Consider the following 20,748-nt stretch of genomic DNA (forward strand, 5'->3'; position numbering starts at 1 on the left):
ATCAATTTTATTAGTTTAATACAAAATTGTTTAGTAAAATTTTAATAATCTTTAAGATTTTTTAGGCTTAAAATAATTATTATTATTTTTAATTGTGCAATTTACAAAAAAATTATAAAAATCTTTGTATTTTAATTAAAAAAAGATAATATTGGTGATTTTAATTAAATTAGAATATTATATAGAAGTATTTAGGATTATTTAACTGGATTTAAAAGCTAGTTTCATAAAACTATCTTTTTGTAAACCATCAAACCATCAATTCGTTTTTAGCATCAGCAAGTTATTTTTATAATTAGGAGAATTCTATCTAAATATTAGAAGCCTTATTATGTTTAGAGATATAAATAATAATGATTTAAATTACTACTAATCTACGAACTGACTGCCAAGTGTTCTTAAATATTTGAAACTAAATTAATTTTTTTAGGAAGAAATGATGTAGGATATTTATTGAAGTAAGGTAGATAAATGTATAATGAAAACTCATTTAAATTAAATAATAAAGAATTTATTCAATTTTTAAATACTCTACTTAATTTTCTTGCTTTTAAATATATATCAGGTGTAAAAACAATCTCTAAATCCATAATTTTTTTGTAATACTGTCTTACACAATTCATTTTTCACTACTCTTATAATAATTCAAAGATACTATGATAAGAAAGAAGAAAAGATTTTCACGAATTAATTATATTTTCTTTCTAATTTCTGAGATTCAATATCTTATTTGAGACTTTAAGGATAGATATTTTATAACGACAGTAATACATATGGATTATGATACTAAGTTCAAAATTATATCTTTAAATTTTGTTTTATTATTTCATAAAATAATTATTCTTTGTTAATAGCTTTTATTTTTCAAAGCTTTAATCAAATAGCCCTTTTATTTATAAAGCCATTTCTAATCCTGCTAATTGTTCATCATTATAATATATAACCTAAATTATTTTAGATATTAAAATTACTTTGATATTTTACTAAATTTAGGATTAATTATTATAAGTATGTATTGAGTTTATAAGAGATGTTTAAAATTATTTTTATATAAAGGAGCAAGGGCCAAATTACATTTATTTAAGTAAAATAAAATATTTAAATACAATATAAATTTGGTTGCTTGATAAAATATATTTTCTGTTAAATATTGAATGTCAAAGGAAATTCAATACATTCAAAACTATTTTTATATTTGGGATAAGTAAGAAAAGAATTTCTCATCAAATTTTTACAAAAATATTAGTAAAGAAAATATATCTTAATATTAGTAACAAATCCATTAAAGAAAAAGTAATAAGAGATTGCCAAATAACGCATTATACTCTTAAATAAATACTTAAAGCAACCAATTCAATCTTTGTATATTCAATATATACATACAAAATAAAATAATATATAATTCATATCAATGCATTTGGTTATAAATATTACAAAACTAGAGATACGATTAAATAAGAATTAGCATCTATATTAAAAATAATAAAACAAATAATATATTAAAATATTTTTTTTTTTAAATATTTCTTAAGACTACTTACTTACATAGAATTTTTTCCTCAAAAATTGGCCTATCTGAATAATATAAAACTCTATTTGTTTCACTTAAAAAATTACGAATTTTTAGATATTTTATATAAAAAACTACAAATATGAGTTTATTAATAAATTAATCCTACATTAGAATTTTGACAGACTTATATTTTTAAAAAAATATTTTTTAATTTAATATCTTAAATTACAGTAATGTTAATTAATTAAGGTATTTTATTTGAATTAACTTATTAATTGTCTTCTAGCATATACAATTTAAATTTAATCATAATTAGGTATAAAATTTTCGAGTAATACTGGAACATATTATTTACATACTAACAATCAATTGATTGATTAATTGCAAAATAAAAGATTATTTTTTTAAATAAGAATTTTTTAGTTTATAAATAAATAAATATGCAAATATTATTGACAAACTAATTTTATTATATTTTAAAATAGCATCAATCACTATTTATTAAAGTATCTCGTTCTTAGATATTTAGAAAGATTACCAAAAATATAACATAAAATTTCATTTAAATAAATAATTTCTTGCATTAATGAATATCTTTTTTAGTTTTTTTAGAAAAACACTAATTTAAATTTTACTTTTAAAAATAAAAACTCTGTATTTATAATTAATTATTTTAGTGGTAGATTTTGACAAAATTTTAAAGTTATTTTAAAATAGCACATACGTTTATTGTTTTCAATTTACTTAATTATTTATTATATTGCATTTGATTTATTAATCAAATTTCACCTGAATTTATTTTCTTAAGAGTATTAAATAAAGAGTGGCACATAATTAAACAAAAGAATAAATAAAGAAGAAGAAAACTAAAAATTGTTCAATAATAATTCATAGATTTTTTAATTAATCATATTAAATTAAATTTATATCACACATTTTCAATTAAATTTGGAATATATTTCTAACCAATAACTTTTTTTGATGTTTGAAATAGTAAACATGAAGTTTAAATATTTTTCTAAGTAATTTTATGATATTATAAATAATAAAGATGAAATTTTTTGATTAAAACAAATTATAATTTTTTAAGCATTTCTAATAAATAAATTTTGAGAAATACTTGAGCTTGATAATTTTCCTATTACTTGAAATGGAAGTAATGACAATAAAGTTTTATCAATACGTCGCAAAATTAATGAGAAAATTTAATACAATTTATACTTTTTAAATGACTATAAACTAAAGCATGAAAACTGGTCTGTTAAATTAATTCAATTAAGATAATTTATTGTTCATATTTCTTGCATTTTTTACATAAAAATATTTTTAAAAAGTCAGAAATAACTTTTGAGAAGAAGAGAAATTACAACTTTATTATTTTTGTTATTGAAGTTTTTATTTTCTCTCACTTCAGATTTTTTTATATCTTTTTTCTCAAACAATTTTAAAATTTTTTTTTAATTTGATGTTTTTTGCAAATGCAAAAAACTTTTTTCTTAAATTGATGACAAAAATTTAAGATTTTTTAAAGAGATAAAAAAAGAGAAAAGATTAACCATAATTTACTTCACTTTTACTGATATTAATTTTTACCTATTTTTTCCTTAAAAATATTAACTCAGTAAAATGTTTTTGAGCTTGATTGAAGTAATAACTGTGTACAAATAAAATCATTTTAAGTTATTTTAAAGAATCTTTAAAACCTAAAACAGGATTTTGAATAGATATTTGTAGGAATCTAACAGATTTTTAATATTTTACTCTTTTTTATAGACTTATATATAGACTAATTAATCCTCTGATTTAGATAGTCTATATTATTTTTATCATATTCTGATATGCGCATCAATAATAATTACAATTAATTAATCAAAAAAACATATTTATTAAGAATCTGTAAAAATGAGATTAACAATTTTAATTATATTCATTAAGTTAGTGTTCTTTAAGATAAGTTGCGAAAAGGATTAAAATATTAAAAACAATACTTAGTAGCATCCTTAAGGTTCAGTTTAAACAAAATATAATGTAGATTTTACTAAGAGTGAGCCAATTAGAGTGACATTTAACTACGCTTCAATCATCTCAAACACAACTATAACAGAGCAATCCAAAACATTGGTTATGAATGCTATAGACTCCTCAGGTTTGCTTATCTAAAATTTATTGAAGGTTAATCCAAGACCTAACCCTATTCCAATAAGAACAAAATATCACATGTGCTTTACGAAAGAAGAAAACCCTTCACTCCAGGATCAAATTCCTAACACTGATTTATTCGTGTTTATTAGCTGGTTCGAAGATAACTCAACTACAATTGCTAAATCAGGTTTGATTTAACTACTTTTAATTTTATTAATTTCAATACAAACAATATGATGATTAAAATTATCTTTATAAAAAATAGCTGCTTGCTTTGTTGATAGATATCCTATAATAGGAAGAATATTTGTAAACCATGCAAAAATAAATGGTGAAAACAAGAGATATTCAAATGATTAATTAATTAAAATTTTTGTTCATGAATTAACTCATATTCTTGCATTTAGTAGACCTATTTATGTAGACTGGATTAATCCTCAAACAAATGAAGCATATGGATAAATTATCAATAAAAAGCTAGAAGGTTCTATTATCGATGATTAGAAGTTTACAGTACTGACAACTCCAAAGAGCAAAGAATAATTTTAATCACATTATAAATGTGTTAATATCCTTGGACTTCCTTTGGAATAGGTAATTTTTTTTCTCATTCAAGCGAGTTTACCTTTAAAAATAGATAATTATCACCCACTTCTAAATTTTTTGTTAATTAATCATTATTTGATTAATTAAAATAGCTAATGAGTAAATCGCATTTCCCATAACAAGTTATGAGAGATGAATTGATGGATAGCAATATTGTCAAATTAGCAGCAGATATGACGCAATTTACTATGGCTATTTACAAAGATTCTAATTTTTACACAGAAGTCAATGAAAATTTATTCACTTATTCTGGATGGGGGTATCATTAAGGATGCTAATATTTTACCTATGTTAACAATACATAGACAAAGATATACTAGCAATTAAACCTTATGACTCCTAAATTAATGGATTCTAAATGCGATCCAGCTGGATATGGCAAGTATAATACATTGTATTTACTTAATGAGAAAAATGGTTTTCAATAAAGTACTTAAACTTATTGCTCATTGTTTTAAAAACAAGATTTAAATCATTCTGGAGAAGAGTTTTCTAATTAATCAAAGTGTTACTCTTCTTCTCTATAAGTAAATACAGTCTTTTCTCCATTCTTTTCTGAATACAAGTATAATTGATTTTGATAATAATTAATATAAATTGATTAACATTTAAATAAATAAAGAAATACAAGATGCTTTAAAACAACTTGCTTAGATAGTGGTTCTCTTCTCTTAAGAACTTCATTTAATTAAACTTTCTAGTGCGATTTTCCTGGTTAAAAGATAGATGTATAAGATGGATAAATTTAGGGTTACATAGTATGCCCAGATAATTTCTAAATATACTGTGGAAAAAAGCTCTTTTGCAAAGATGGATGCAGTTTGAATGGATTTTGCTTGAAGGTAGGAAAAATAAATTAAAAATATTCAATATTTAATCTATTATAAAATATAAAAGGGAATATGTGTATGCAAATAAGGATTTGGAGGATTGGATTGCAGCACTAAATTATAATAAAATTAAATGATTTTTTAAAAGAATATAATTAATGAGTGTCCTGAAAATACTTACTTAAATCCAAACAATGTAAATAAATAAATTAAATAAATAAAACAACAAAAATAAAAATTAAACTTTATTTAATATTTACAAGGTTTGCATGAGTGATTGTGTAGAAGGCTATTATAAAAGTGGGAAAACATGTTAAAAATGCTCCTCTAAATGCAGTGAATGTAAAGGTCCTCCTGCTAATTAATGTACAAAATGCAATATGCAATATCACTTATAGAATGGTGACTGCATAGAAAAAAAAATATGTTCATAAAAAATATAAGAATAAGAGAATTGCTAGGTATGTGCTGGAACTATTTGCACATCTTGCTTATCTGGTTATTTATTACAAGATAGAGTTTGTAAAAAATGTAGCTCAAATTGCCTTGAATGCTTTAAAGAAACAGACTTTTGTTTGTCATGCAAAAGTGGGTTTGTTCTAAGTCAAAACAAATGTATATAACCAATAAAAGGGTGTAAATAGCAAGATTAAAATAATCCTTCTGCGTGTTTGCAATGCTAGGATGACTATTTTTTAGATTCAAATAACACATGCGTTTTTTGTGGAGAAGGATATTTTTATGATTATTAAAAGTAAGCATGCTAAAAATGCAGTAGTAATTGCAAGAGCTGCATTAATTACCCAGATACTTGTACCTCCTGCTTTAGCAATTATTTTTTTAATTTGAAAAATAATGCTTGCATTATGCTCTAAAATCCTCAAAGTTCAAGAATTCTTAATTCTATAAACTCAAGCCCTTTCATATTAGGGGAGAATGACTTCTTCTATTATTGTAATCATCTTATTTATTTAATAAATATAATAAATAAATTTTTTATTTTTAATAAAAGAGGAATAAGCTTCAGAAAATTGTCATTTTTCATGTTAGGTCTGCTCTTCATCTGAATATGATTCTTGTCTTGTATGCAGTTCAAACAGAATATTTACTTAGTCAATAGTTGACTACAAAAATTTTTGTATCTGCCCTCCAGGATCTTCAGATTACGGTGTTTTTGGTTGCTTTAATGATTATGTTTTGGATTAAGTTAAATTTTTTTTCATTACTATAGCTGTTATTTCAATTGCTTAGTTTGCCTTTAGCGCATTTTTTGAAAGAGGTAGTTTGATCTCCTTATTTACTTTAATTGATTACTTTTAGAGTATCAGCTTTTTAAGATTTATTAACAAAATGTATTACGCTAATTTAGATGATCTTTTTAGAATCTTGCAATTTACAAACATTTTTAATATTCAAGTTCTGTTTGAAAGAAATTAAAAGTATGATGATTTTAGTGTTAATTCTAAATTCCTGTTTGAAAAGAAAACATTTAGATTTTTTTAGGATTCTCTGATTCTAGTAGTTATTATGTCTGCTATTTAATTAACTTATTTGATATTATCAGTTAAAATATTTAAGTAATAAAAAACCATGAAAGACATAGCATAAAAATGTATGATTATCTTAAATATATTTGCTGTTTAAGAGATGGCTTTAAATGTTATATTAAATATACAATTCTCTTCAGTAGATTAGATCTCCATTATTTAGATTGTATTTGGAATCATCTTTATGAATTTAGTTATAATATAAACTGTTCATTTCATAACTTTATTATCAAAGTAGAACAAATATTTAAGTAAAGATAACAAATGCGATGTGAGTATTTAAATTCCAAAAATCCCTGCATCTGTGTTAAGTTTGCACATAGAACCTGAACAAAACAAAGATACACAAATGAAGCAAAACTCTATAAAAGATATTAATTAAAATGGAAGTAATCAGTAAGTTGCTTCATCAGACCAAGAAATTAATGAATAAAATTAATAAAATGTAATAAAATAATAAAATTATCAAAAAAATCCTAAAAAAAGTTTTATAGATAAATTTTAACTATAATATTTGATAAGCTATTTTGCTTTTATTTTATTAAAGATTGCTTATCCTATTCTATTAACTTTACAATCTAAAAGTTCTGATCAAGTATTAATATACATTGGAGGAATTTTTATTTTTAAACTGATTGTTGCTTGTATAATACTTAGGAAATACAATAAAAAGACTTTATGCTATATCATTTTTAAGCAAATATAATTCTTGGCTATAATAGGTCTCTATATAACTTTGATCAAATTGGATAATAAGATAACTTCAACTGTTCTATCAGCTTCTATAGGAGTTTTGACATATATAGATTCTGCCATTTATATAATTTCAAAATTAATTACTACAATATATAAAAGTACTAAACACTTCATAAAGCATAAAAAAATGATGCTTAATTAGAAATGAAATATGATTAATTATTCAATAATTCCAAAATTTTAAATATTATAAATTATTAAATTTTTATTCACTAAATTTAGTTAGATATAATGTGTTTGAAATTCAAAAAACTTATTGTAAAATATTTATTTTGAATCAGGTAAATTTTATTTTAAAATTCATTTAATTTAAAAAATGTTGGAAATTTACACTACATTTATATTTATTTGATATTTAATCACTTTATTGTAATAGTATACAGTAAGTAAATCTTCATTAATTAAGATAGGAAAATTGAGAAAATTTTTAATTAATTTTTATTGTAAGGTTAATTTTTGAGAAAAAATATTTTTTTTCAACTGACCTTAATTAATGAGAATGCATAGCATTTCAAAATTTATCAATCTAATCCTTTCTATAGTAAATAAATATAATAATAATAAACAAATTAATGCTTGATAAATTAGTTAAAAATAAATTTTTATGCTTAAAAAGTATAAAATATTTTTAATAATAGTATTAAATTGAATTATTGATTTATTCATTCAACCAAGTTTGTTTTAGTATTATCTAAATTTAAAAATTTTATTTTAAATTATTTATTTTGAATAAATTTGATTTAAAACATATCAAAATTGAAATATTTCAACTAATCAAATTAATTCTATAAAACATAAAGCATAATAATTAAATGCTTTAAAATAAATTAAAAATTAACAATTTTTATAATAAATAATTATACAAACAAAATTTTTCATCTTATTTATTTCAGAAATTCTATTTATTGCTCGAAAAGCTGCTATTAGCTTAATCGTCTTCGTTAATTCCTTTAATGTTGCTTTAAGATAACTATTAATTATGTCTTTTTGCTTTCATGTCAATTACTTTTTGCATAAACTCCTCTGTAGTTTTTGGTTAATAAGATTTATCTCCTTGCTATGATTAATAATTTATTTAAGAAATACTTTCCAATTCATTGTATTATTAATCTCTTCTTAAAATTCTTTATTTTAATTCATTTATTCCATTATGTAAACTTTTATAGTCCATCTACTTTCCAATACCATAACTTGAATTATTTTTATCCTCACTTCTACTATCATCCTTTATTTTCATCAGATTTTATCAATAAATATACAAATGATAAATAATTTTAATTACATTATAATTAGGCTGTTAATAATTCTTTGCTGTGCTGAAAAGTTATGAATTATTTTACACTAAATTTGATACAAAATATTTTTAATTTACAATTTAATAAATATAATAAAATATTTACTTCCTGCTAAACCAGAAACTTTCTTTTGTTAATCATATTTCTCGAGGTTATTTATTACAAATTTAGTAAAATTTTAAGTGCAATCTTGCAAATATGTTTCGATATTTATGCCTTGAATTATAATAATAAATAATTTAATAAAAATATATTTGATTATTAATTAATATTATTTTTTAATAAAAAAATTTTAAATGCAAAGAAAAGTTTATCTAAACCCTGCTAAAAAATATTTTTTTAATTTCTTTTAATACAAAATCAAATAATTTTTGAACAAGGGGGTTAAATAAAATATTTGTAATTTATCTTATTCTACGTGAAAATATTTCAGAATTCAAAAACGAATATTGAAATAAGTTACTTGGATATTTTGTGAGTATTTCATGAAGCTGTGCTATTCCTTACTCGAAAGTATCAGATTATTTAATATTTTAGATAGTTTTAACAATCAAAGAATCAATTTAATCTGGTGAAATATTAGTTAGTGATTGTTAAGTTGCTGATATTTTTCTCTCAAACCTCAAATCTCTTGGAGACACGATTGAAATAGGGTTTCCTGCAGTATTAGAAGATTAAGCAGGCTTTAATACTAAGCCAATCCACCTTTTATAAATGCAAAATTTAAAATTGAAAAAGAATATATTTAATTTTACTCAAAAATAAATTAGTCTTTTTAAGGGCAGTTTTTAATAGAATTGTTATAAACAACCCAAATAGCTTCTCCTTTTAGTTTACAGAGCTCTTTCAAAATAGTTTTAATTGTTTTTACTCCTATATCATCACTCATTGTTGGATTAGGAACTAGAAATTCGCAAATATATTTATGGAAATATAACAGTAACTCATTAAGATCTATTTGGTTTATGAAATCTTCTAATCCTTTAGTTACTTTAAGGATACATTTTATAATTAATCCGAGGATTTTAGCATAGTTAAATTACTGTCTGTATTTAATTAAGAGTTCAAGAAGAATTTTATATATTTATTCGGGTCTTGAATTTTCTAAGATTCTAAGCATAGTTGAGTTTATTAGCTTTATGATTCCACTTGCATTATTTTAATTTTATTCTTCTTTATTTTGATTTTCATCTTCAGCAAGTAATCTGTAGAGGATTTCTTCTGTAAAATTTTTTAAAGGTTCAAATTAGCAGCCCTTTGCAAAGCTCTTAATTGTGAAGCACTTATACATTACATTTAAAAAATATTAAAGATATTGAGGCGATATTGTTTTTTTATTTTCAAAAACAAATCTTAATTAAGTGTAAATCATATCAAGGAGCAGGTTTGTGTTGCTTTCAATCAAACTTAGATATGCTTGATTTTCATGATCTTAAATTATATTATTAATGTAAACAAGCATTTCGATCTTATCATTTGAGTAGGGATCTTTCTGAAGTGATTTAACTTTACTGATAAACACTTCTTCTAAACTAGGTTACTATATTTGCTGTTAAGGTTATTATGTTTGTTGAAATTATTACTAAGGCTATTAAGGTTTTTGTAAGTTCGAAGAAGGTTGTTAAGTTTAATTTTGCTATTAGTTAGATAGAGAAGGACCTTACTGAGTTTTATTAAAGGAAGGAGTCTCATTTAATTTTACACCATTTGCTTACAAAGCAGTTACCGAATTCTTATTTTTTGGTGTTACATTATCTATTTTTTATAATAAAAATAATGTTTTTTACATTAAAAAATTTGCAAATGATAAATTAATTGATTTTAATTTTTAATTTTTTAGTTTTTTAGTTAAGAAATATTTTTAATTTTGTAGATTTTAAGAATAAAATTACCATTGCCAATCTAAGAAGATGGATTGTTAGAAGTAATTGTTGGAGGACCAATAAGTTTTGACTAATTGCTTAAATTATTGTAAATTGATACATTAAATTATTGAGGATTAGGGAATCCAGGGCTCTACAAGGTATTTGATACTTGTTTACTTTATTCATATTAATCAAGGACTGAACTCGTGAATCCTGCTTACAAAAGTGTATCGCGTCCAAATTAATCTTAAACTGCTAATATGAAATCTATAGCTTTTGGAGTTTTAAACTGGATAGAACTTAAAAATTGTAAACTAGTTTAAGGGTTTATGTTTTTAATTAAAACGTTAATAAATAGGTCATACAATTTATTTTGATATTCATTTTAAACAACTTCTAAATTAAGATTATCTGATTCAAAATATTGAGGATGTAAATCGAACACTGAAACCAAGAGCTGATTGAGCCAAAAGTGTATAACTTTATCTCTTTTATCACCTAGCATTTTTAATTGTAAATTAATGATTAAATAAGCTTATTAGAGGAGATTGCTTGATTCTGGTAAATTAATGAAACATTCTCTAATAGATGCATTTATTGTTCCTATTTCTAAACAACTGAGTGTTTCACTAGTTTTTTATAGGACAATTAAAATCGTTCTTATAGTATCAAGTAAGTGAATACTAACTTCTATGTTAAAATTACCATATAATCTCATAAAACACCATTAAAATAATAAGTCACTAAAATATTTTAAGCTAGGCTATTACATTAAATCATCGCATGCGTTTTTAAGTTCTATTTTAAGATAAAATTGCTTGAATTTGTAAATTAATTAGAATTTAAAATACATTCTGTAGCTTGGATCACACACTTATAATTAAATGAGAACATCAAAGGAGTTACAGTGCTATTTAAAAGAAATTTAAGCTCGTTTTAAATAAATTCGAAGTGCTCATTTGAAGGATTTTGAATATCAAAATTTTGGTATAAAGGGAAATTGAATCTTTTATTCTTAAGTGAAGAAATGGAATTTGATACAGGGAATATCATTGAATCATCCATCATTATCTTCTTAGCAGTTTAGTCTACCATCGAGGAGGGTCTATTAGAAGTACTTTATAAGCTAGTTTAAATGGAGCTAACATTTTATTACTATGCCTTCTCTATAGTAAAGTCTTCAATTTAACTTTATGAACTTTATTAGCTTCCTTATTAGAAAGAAGATTTTCCAGCATTTTGGTTGTTGTCTATTAAAATAATATTGAATATAAATTTAAAATATTCAATCAATTTACCTGGTTTAATGTTTATTTTATTTGTAGAGGCAGAGTGATTAAGTCCAAATTTAGACTTTGTAGGAGTTTTATCTCCATTATTGCTGGCTGTATCAGATTTCTCATCATTTACTTTCAAATTCATTGTTGTTGCATTTCTTGTAAGGGTTGTTTTTTCTTTATTTGCCTGAGCATTAGCACCAGTTGCAGGTTTTTAGCCTGCTACTATAATTTTAGGTGGGTTTTTATCATTTTGTTTTTGTATAATTTAAGTTGAGGATTTATTATCCTTTCTTGTTCTATTTTAAATAAGAAAACAATTAATTAAATATTCATTTATACAATAAAATAAATATATTTTTTTTAATTAATTTACACTGTTGGCGTAGGTCCTTAATCAGCATCATCATCTAAATTAGTATACTTTGAAATTATTGGTTAAATTGCTTTCACTGTAGCAGGTTTCATATCTTTGAATGCAAATTTAAAGGGCTCTGCTGTTGTAACAGATATGGTTTTTTCTAATAATTATTCTGCTAAAACTCTTATTTCTTTAGTTTTATCGTCAAGACAAAGAAGGATGGGTTAAACATAGGCATTCAAATCTCCAGCTGCATAACTATCTGGATGACGCAAAATCCATTCTATGATTCCTTAACGCAGTTCTGGGTTACTTTCAGATAAATAAGCTGACATCACATTTACAACATGTTCTCCACCTATAGCTTTTTCAAATCTATCTAAGGCTTGAATTACTTCTTTGCGCATTAGAGATTCTTTATTGCTCAAATTTGATACAATTTAACATAAAAGATTCTTACTGTGAGGTCTTAAATCTTTACCACAAGCTTCTGCAAATCTTCCTACAAAATTAAATGCTTGTCTTTAAACTCCCTTGTTAGATTCTTGTAGAGTCTATTTCAAAGCGGCTAGCAAATCGAAGAGCCCAGTTAATTGGATTCTATTATTGCTTTTTTGAAGAAGCTTGTCTAATTCATCTAACCCTTCTTTACGGGTTTACCATTTGGCATCTGAAAGTTTTTTTAGTATTTTTTCTGCATCTTTTGAAATGTCTGCACGAGGAAGCTGATCCAAAGGATTAGAACTAGCGCTTTTAGCTGTAGCCGTTACCTCCTTAGCTGCTTCTCCAACAAATTTCATAGTAGCATTTGATGCTTTATCTGATTCACTCAAAACTGTTAGTTTAGAAAACTCTTTTTACAAAGTACCCATTATATTTGCAGGAATATCTTTTAAGAAATTGTTTGTAAGTGTTTCACCCATATGTTCGTATAATTTTTTCAAGACTTCTTGACCACCAGCTTTGATTGAAACGTTAGTATTCTATATGCTTTCTTTTCCAAATTAAAGCACATCCATAAAATTTATATACTTTAAAGTAGCTAAATCTATTATCTTAGCAATAGATTTTGATAATTCTTATGCTGATTTAGGTGACATTTTCTTTTCATCTTGCTTGAGCACTCTTATGAGCCTTGAAATTACATATTTAGGAACTAACCTTTCGCAAGACTTTTCAATGATGCTTTATACCTGAGTATTAAACTTTGCTTCTCCTACATACTTAACTATGAAATCTGTAATTACATGGAAGCATTTTTTGTTAAAGCTATCAAAATTGATTGCATTCTCTACTAAATTTAAAACTTCTTTTTGAATAAGCAATATACTAGATTTGAAAGCAACTTTGTCTAAATAAACGAACAATTCCAGTAGGCAGCTTTCATAGTAACTGCTGCTTGCTATAGCCTACAAAGCTTCAACTTTTTCAGGATTTTTTGTTCCTGCAAATATCTTCAAGTATTCTTCTGGCATCCCATTATCTATTAATCTTTACTCACATTCTTCTGAAGTAGGGATACTACTACTGCTTACGTCTTCATCATTCATAGCAGCTCCTCCACTTCCACTGTTTTGGTTTGATTGTTTTTCAGCCTAAACTTTTTCACCACCTGCTTTTTTTAGACCTCCACCCTTGATTGTAGAATTTAATGTAGACTTGTTTTCCTTGACTTCTTCATCATCATCCTATTATTTTATTGGTGGTTTTGAAGCTGTACCAGGTTTTTAAATAACTTTAGAAGCACCTAAATCAGGTTTATCATTGCTTTCTTAAACTTGTTAGATTTTAGCCTTTTTTTAATCATTTAATCCAGCTGTCAAATTATCTTTAAATAAAAGAAATATTTTAATTTTTCTTCCCATTAAAAAAATTAATTATTTATTCTTAAAAAATTAATTAGAAATATTTATTTTTTTTACTAATTTCTTCGCTAGTGAACCAATCTTTTTATTTATTGAATTTGCCAATTAATTTAAGAGAATATTCTCTTATTTCTGAGGTACTATCGTCAAACAGCTTCTTTATTGTTGGAATGCAAGCTTGCTTAAAAGCATCTCTGGATTTGTTAGCATTGGGTCTCGTATCGAAGTACCTCTCTATTGCTTGCATAACTTGCATTTTCATAGGAGGAGCTTTATCTTAAAGAGCTTCTTTTATTTCTTCCATAACTTCTTCAAGTGAAACAGAATACCAAAAGTTATCAATTGCAATTTTAGTTTCTTCAATAATAAGAGTTTTTTTATCTCTAAATTTAATAATTATCTAATCAAACAGCTATTTTGCTCCCATATTAAATCCTTTACGAATGCTCTTGCAAAGGCAACCCGTTAACTTAATTGAATTAAGTTGGACATTAGAATTATTATCGTTGAGTAATCTTTTTATCATTCCTACAACTGGCATATAGTTACTAGGACTTACTTTTGGCTAGCTAGCTGCAGTTATAATTTCTTCTAAATGTTCCTTTTTTTCTTGCCATTTTGATAAAGCTAACACTTTATCACACCATTTATCACTATATTTAACAAAAATATCCACTGCATCAACTATATCGTACAAATCAATATCTCCTCCAGCACTGATACTTGCTCCTCCTCCAGAGCCACCATTTGTGCCCGAAGAAGCTTTATTTTATGCAGCTAATTAATTTCAAAAAATGTTTGAATTAATTTTATTTAAAATCAAAATATTTCTGTTAAATTTTGTTAAAAGAATAATTTTTGAAAGAGAAATTATTTAAAATTAAATTTAAATAACCTTTTTTTTCTTCCTCTGAGGCTCTTAATGGAACCATTGGTAGTTTATCCCATTCAGAATAAAACTTATCAAGCTCGTCTTGCTGGAGTTTTTTTAGGTTTTTAGTATAATTTTTAACTATAGCATCACCAAGCCATTTCATAGCTTCTTTGAAAAATACCATACAGTCTGCTCTAATTGAACTATTGGTTGAAAGACTTTATTTTTCGATTTCACCAAAAAATGGTTTCATAAAATCGAATTTTTTAACTCCATAATTGGTCATTAAATCTGTAATACTTTAAATACCTGCACAAACAACCTTAGCATTCTTGTTTTTCACACAGGTATTCAATGCTTCAAAAAATTCACCTTAATCATTATTTTTTTCATACAATAAACACAAGACATCTTTTGAAATTGGAAGTAATTATGGCTTGCCACTGGCAATACACTTTTCTATAAGAGCCTTAAGAATACTAGAAGTATCGTTAATTTTAAGATTCTTGAAATTGGGATGAAATACAATCCAATTCTTTAATGCATTACAGGCCTACTCTTAAACACTAGGGTTGATATCTGAAATTTTTTTATCCCACTCGCTCTCATATTCACTAAATAAGCTTGCATCTTTTTTCTTTGTCTCAAACTCAGATGCTAATTCTTAAAATGCTGTCTAACGTGTTTTAAGTACTTTGCTAACTAGTCTTTTACTTAAAGGTCCTTCATCTTTACTACCTAAATTATACAAGAGTAATATTGAAGAATATATTTTATAGATTTTAAAAACTAAATTAATTCTATTTCATTATATTTTAATCTATTTTCCTTTAATTATTCATTTCTGATATTTACTGTCTTCTATATTAAAAAAAAGGAAATTACTTGAGGCTCCTTGAATAGACTCTGCATCCATACCATCAGGATACTCCGACATCATATTGCTTTTATTTCCTGCTCCAATAGGCCTTTAGTCCTCATCTACAAATTGATTTTTATTTCCTCCTCCAATAGGTCTTTCATCCTCATCTACAAAATTATTTTTTTTAGCTGCTCCTATTGGACGCTCATCATCTGGATTAAATGTATTATTTTTTTTATTGCCTCCAATAGGTCTTTCATCATCTTAATTATTTACTTGCTTAGTATTTCCTAAAGGTCTTTCATTATCAGGGTATTCCTAATCCTAACTAAATGTATTTTTTTTTGGGCCACCACCTATGGGTCTATCATCATTGCTTGCTTCTTTATTTGATGTTCCAATTGGTCTATCATCTTCTAAATTTTTTTAATTAGTATTTCCACTTACAGGCTTTTCATCAATCTCATTATTTTATTAACTAGATTCCTCGCTTTTGTCACTTACAACAGCTTTCTTTTTCAACCAGGGTTTATCTGCGGCAGTAGAAGATGCTGAAGGCTTTTTATCAGCTTGTTATGAATTATCTTAATTTTCTTATTCATTTTTATCTTTATTCTCTAACCTTGCTTAAAGTCGTTTAGGAATTGCTTTAGGTTTTGGCTTCTCCTCTGGAGGAGGCTATTCTCCATCTGCAAACTCTGGAATTTAAAATTTTTTACCTCCTCCTAATGGCCTTTCATCATTAGGATCATTTCTAATTTGCTTGTCTATTTTAGCAAAACCATCCTCAATTTTTTCTAATTTTAAACAAAAATTATGGCTACGAGTATGGCATTTACATTTTTATATTGAATATCATGAATTTATGCAAAAATTAAAATTACCTTCAGCCTAATCGTTATTTTATTATTATTAATTATCATCTTATCCTGCTTATTACTATTACTATTCCTCATCAACTACAGGCTTATTTTTCGTTGCCAATCTATTACTATTGGTTGGTTTCTTTTTAGGTGGTTCAACAACTGGAGGATTTTCTCCATCAGCGTATTCTGGTATTTAAAATTTTTTACCTCCTCCTAATGGCCTATCATCATTAGGATCATTTCTAAATACTTTATCAATAGTTTCTAATTTTCCCTCTTAATCGTCCATTTAGTTTAATTATGAAAGTTGTCAATATTTAATTTAATAAATTAATTTGCCTATATATGAACTGCTAAAAATAATATGTTTATGCTATGGTTTTTATTTTGTTGAAACAGAGAGAAATTGTTGTTGTTTTAAAGTTGCCAATAAAATATATATAATATTTCCTTGCTTATACTAAATCAATTATTTATTTACTACTAAATAATTAATTCGATTAAAGACACTTTGTTTGATATAATTTACAATTTCAAAAATTTTAAAAACAAACTTGTAATATATTTAAAGCAATCAATATTCTTTCATTTAAAAGCAATGATTCTTTTTACTTTATTTTTATCATATAAAATAAGACAAAGAAATTCATTTTTATCTTAAAGATTCTCTTCATTTTCATATTTAAATAAACAAATTAAATGAAAAAAGTAAGTAATATATTCTTTTTTTATCAAAAATTAATTGTATTTCTACATCAATTATAAAGCTTCATAAGCATTATTCGTTTGTACATCATAAAGAAATCAATTTTTACAAAATTTAAAATGTTTGTTTATAAGCTAATAAAATTTTAAGTAAAAACAATTAAAGCTTTTCAAAAAAATGAATTTATAACTTTTTATTAATTAAATTTTTTAATATAAATAAATTTTGTTATTTTGAAAAATAAAATATTTTTTTTAGTTGCAAATAAAAAATTGTTTTATTTTATCTTCCAAAAAAGGTCAAAAAAAGCAAATTAGTAAAATTATTTTTATTTAAAATAATTTATTTATGTTTTGATAATTTACTTTAAATTTGTTATTTTATTTATTAGTATAAATTTATTAATAAATTAAGAATTAATATGAAAAAGTAAAAAAACATAAAATAAGTTTTTTAGAAACGTGTTTTAGAAATAATTTAAATTAATTATTATAATTATTTGTAATAAATAATATAATTTTTAAAATATATTTTATAAATTAAAAATATTAATAAAAATAAAATATTTAAAAAAATTTAAATATATTTCTAATTTTAAATGATATAAAAAAAATATTAAAAATGGAGTACTCAGATAGCATCAAGATATAAATTGTTAGGATACTAAATGATATATAAAAAAAAAAATTAAAAATGAAGTGCTCTGATAGTATTAAGATACCCATAGTTAGGATACTAAATGTGGAGGAGCACAGGTTCTTTAGGTTTTAACAGTTAGTCAATAAATAATGGATAGCTATTAACAAGGCAGCAAAACCTTTGACAAGATATTAATATATATTAAATAGTAAATTTATACCAATAAATTAATTAGCTATAGCTTTTATGGGTCTACATTAATTTAATCTTACTTACAAATGAAGGTGATTACAATGTCGAAAAAATAAAATTGTTTACAATCTTAAATGAGAATATCAATTCAAAAAATATTTAAAATCAAAATATACATTAAAATGCGTAATTGTTGATCCATTTCCTCATGAGTTTTGGTATTCGTTTGATGACATTTTTACAGCTCAAGTTGGTCTTATTTAGATGTCGCATATTTAAAAATGGAATTTTTGTATTTTATCTTAGTGTTACAAACCACATTATTAAATAAATAAAAAATATATCTTGATTGATAGCAAATTAAGCTAATATTTTCTGTTATATTTGAATACTTTTTTTTATAAATAAATAATTTATTTTGAAGCCATTTTATTAAAGAGTGAGTTAACTAGAAAATTAGTAGAGATTCATAAATTCTTTTAATAATGAATAAAAAATTTTTTGGAAATATATTTTCTTTACAAATTTTAGTTACATACTATAATTCAATATTTTTAGGTATTTTCATAAAATTTAAGAAAAAGTTTGGAAATATCCATATTTAAGTATTCCCTATTCGAGACATTTCTTTATTACAACTTATAAATAAATGCAATTGATTTTACTGCTTGATATATTTTGTAGGTTTTAAAATCAAAAAAAAAAGATACATATAAAATTTTTAATTAAAAGATTTTTAATTTATTGAAAAAAATATGCTTAGTTAGATATTCAGTAGAACTTTTTCATCTAGCAAATAACAAGCTAAAACAGCTGTTTTTATGCTTAATTTAGGTGGACCTAATAGCTTAGAAGAAGTATCTCCATTTTTAGAGAGATTCTTCGCAGACTCTACAGTCATCAGAATACCTTTTGGTTTAGGTTAGAAATTAGATTTGATTTTTAATTAGATTTATGCAAAAAAAAAATGAGAGAGAGATCAAAATTTAGAAAATAAAGGGATTATTTAATAATTATTTGAACTTATTAATAATAAATAGGACCTAAGATTGGTAAGCTACGTGGTCCTGCCAAAGTTACCAAGTAGTATGAAGCTATTGGAGGAAGAAGCCCTATTCAAGATTGGACAAGAAAATAAGGTGAAAAAATGGTTGAAAAATTAGATTAAATTTCACCAGACACAGCTCCTCATATTTATTTTCCAGCATTCAGATATGGACTTCCTCTTTACACTGAATCTATTAAAGAATGTATTGAAAAGAATCCAACTGTAGAAAAATTTGTATTTTTTTCATAGTATCCTTAATATTCTTGCACTACAGCTGGAAATAACATTAGAGAAGCATTAAAACATTTAAAGGAGCAGTATAAAAACCATGGAAAAACCATCCATGTGATTGATAGATGGTATAATCATCCTGGTTATGTTAAAACAATTTCTAGATTGCTCTCAGAAGACCTTAAAAATAACTTTAAAGAGGTTTGTTCAAAAATTAATTTTATTGTTGAAAAATAAAAATATCTTTTTTAATAAAATAAATCTGAATAGGAAGATAGAGATAATGTATTAATATTATTTTCTGCTCACAGTCTCCCATTTGATTTTGTTAAGCAAGGTGATACATATCCATATGAAATAGGAACTACTGCAAATTTAGTAATTTAAGAAGCTAAATTGAAGAACCCACACAGAGTTGTTTGGCAAAGTAAAGTTGGTTTCTAACAATGGTTAGCACCAAACACTATGCATGCATTAGAATAGGCTTCTAATTAAGGTTGGAAAAATGTTATCTTAGTTCCTCTAGGTTTCACTAGTGATCACTTAGAAACACTCTATGAATTAGATTTAGAATATATCAAGGAAAGTTAGGAAAAATTAAAGTTTAATAAAATAATAAGAGCAAGAAGTTTAAATGATGATCAATAATTTTGTGATTCCTTAGCAGATATTGTTTCTTAGAATTTAAAAACTGATGCTTATAAATCTCCAAATTTAAAACTAAGATGCCCTGATTGCAAAATACCTGAATGCAACTTACTAAGTGCAGTTTGATAAAGATAGATTTTAATAAAAATATAATTAAATTAATAAATTTGCAAACAAATTATTATACAAACAAAGCATTTTTAAATATATTTCAAATGAAAAAAAGTTATTAAATATTTTAATTTTAATTAAAAATATTAGTAATAGATTGATTATATTATTTCAAATTAAATTTTAATATTTTTCTAAAAGTTTCAAATTTTCTTGTTTCATTTAAATTTTTCTGAAAATAAAAATAATTTATGTTAAAAAAAATAAAATTTCAAATGTTGAATGACTCTTGATAAAAATCAATAATTTATGGAAAAAACAAATTTAGTTGAAATGTTTTCAACTAAAAATGATAACATTCTTGTTTGTTTTAACAATAGTTGTAAAATAAATAAATTTCTCAGAAAATTAAAAAATATTTTATCAATATTTTTATTAAAAGCATAAATAAATTGCAATTAATTAAATATTTGAATTTGATGTAAGAGAGTATAATGATAATAAATTTTAATTC

At 24.0% G+C, this 20,748-nt stretch overlaps 3 protein-coding genes across 3 annotated transcripts; 2 read left to right on the top strand and 1 right to left on the bottom strand. All coding sequences in view use genetic code 6, as the record gives it.

Moving 5' to 3' along the window:
* Positions 1 to 3,415: 3,415 nt before the first annotated feature.
* On the top strand, positions 3,416 to 7,542 carry TTHERM_00439020 (leishmanolysin family protein; the record flags this gene model as incomplete). The annotated part of the gene is made up of 7 exons (XM_001017799.2): positions 3,416 to 3,842; positions 3,921 to 4,249; positions 4,354 to 4,826; positions 4,884 to 5,103; positions 5,159 to 5,287; positions 5,355 to 6,045; positions 6,104 to 7,542. The coding sequence occupies 7 exons, from the start codon at positions 3,416 to 3,418 to the stop codon at positions 7,540 to 7,542; spliced, it is 3,708 nt and encodes a 1,235-aa protein (XP_001017799.2).
* A 741-nt stretch (positions 7,543 to 8,283) lies between these two features.
* Positions 8,284 to 16,948, bottom strand: TTHERM_00439010 (hypothetical protein; the record flags this gene model as incomplete). Its single annotated transcript, XM_001017798.3, has 13 exons — positions 8,284 to 8,619; positions 8,677 to 8,735; positions 8,795 to 8,905; positions 9,153 to 9,394; positions 9,445 to 10,444; positions 10,582 to 11,352; positions 11,406 to 11,804; positions 11,853 to 12,130; positions 12,208 to 14,020; positions 14,115 to 14,834; positions 14,953 to 15,669; positions 15,817 to 16,590; positions 16,678 to 16,948. The coding sequence occupies 13 exons, from the start codon at positions 16,946 to 16,948 to the stop codon at positions 8,284 to 8,286; spliced, it is 7,491 nt and encodes a 2,496-aa protein (XP_001017798.2).
* Positions 16,949 to 18,951: 2,003 nt separating this feature from the next.
* TTHERM_00439000 (ferrochelatase) lies at positions 18,952 to 20,249 on the top strand (the record flags this gene model as incomplete). The annotated part of the gene is made up of 3 exons (XM_001017797.3): positions 18,952 to 19,117; positions 19,237 to 19,676; positions 19,746 to 20,249. 3 exons carry the CDS (start codon positions 18,952 to 18,954, stop codon positions 20,247 to 20,249), a joined length of 1,110 nt encoding a protein of 369 aa, XP_001017797.2.
* Between the last annotated feature and the right edge of the window lie 499 nt (positions 20,250 to 20,748).

This window comes from Tetrahymena thermophila (genome assembly GCF_000189635.1).
Source record: "Tetrahymena thermophila SB210 genomic scaffold scf_8254607, whole genome shotgun sequence".
NCBI lineage: Eukaryota > Ciliophora > Oligohymenophorea > Hymenostomatida > Tetrahymenidae > Tetrahymena > Tetrahymena thermophila.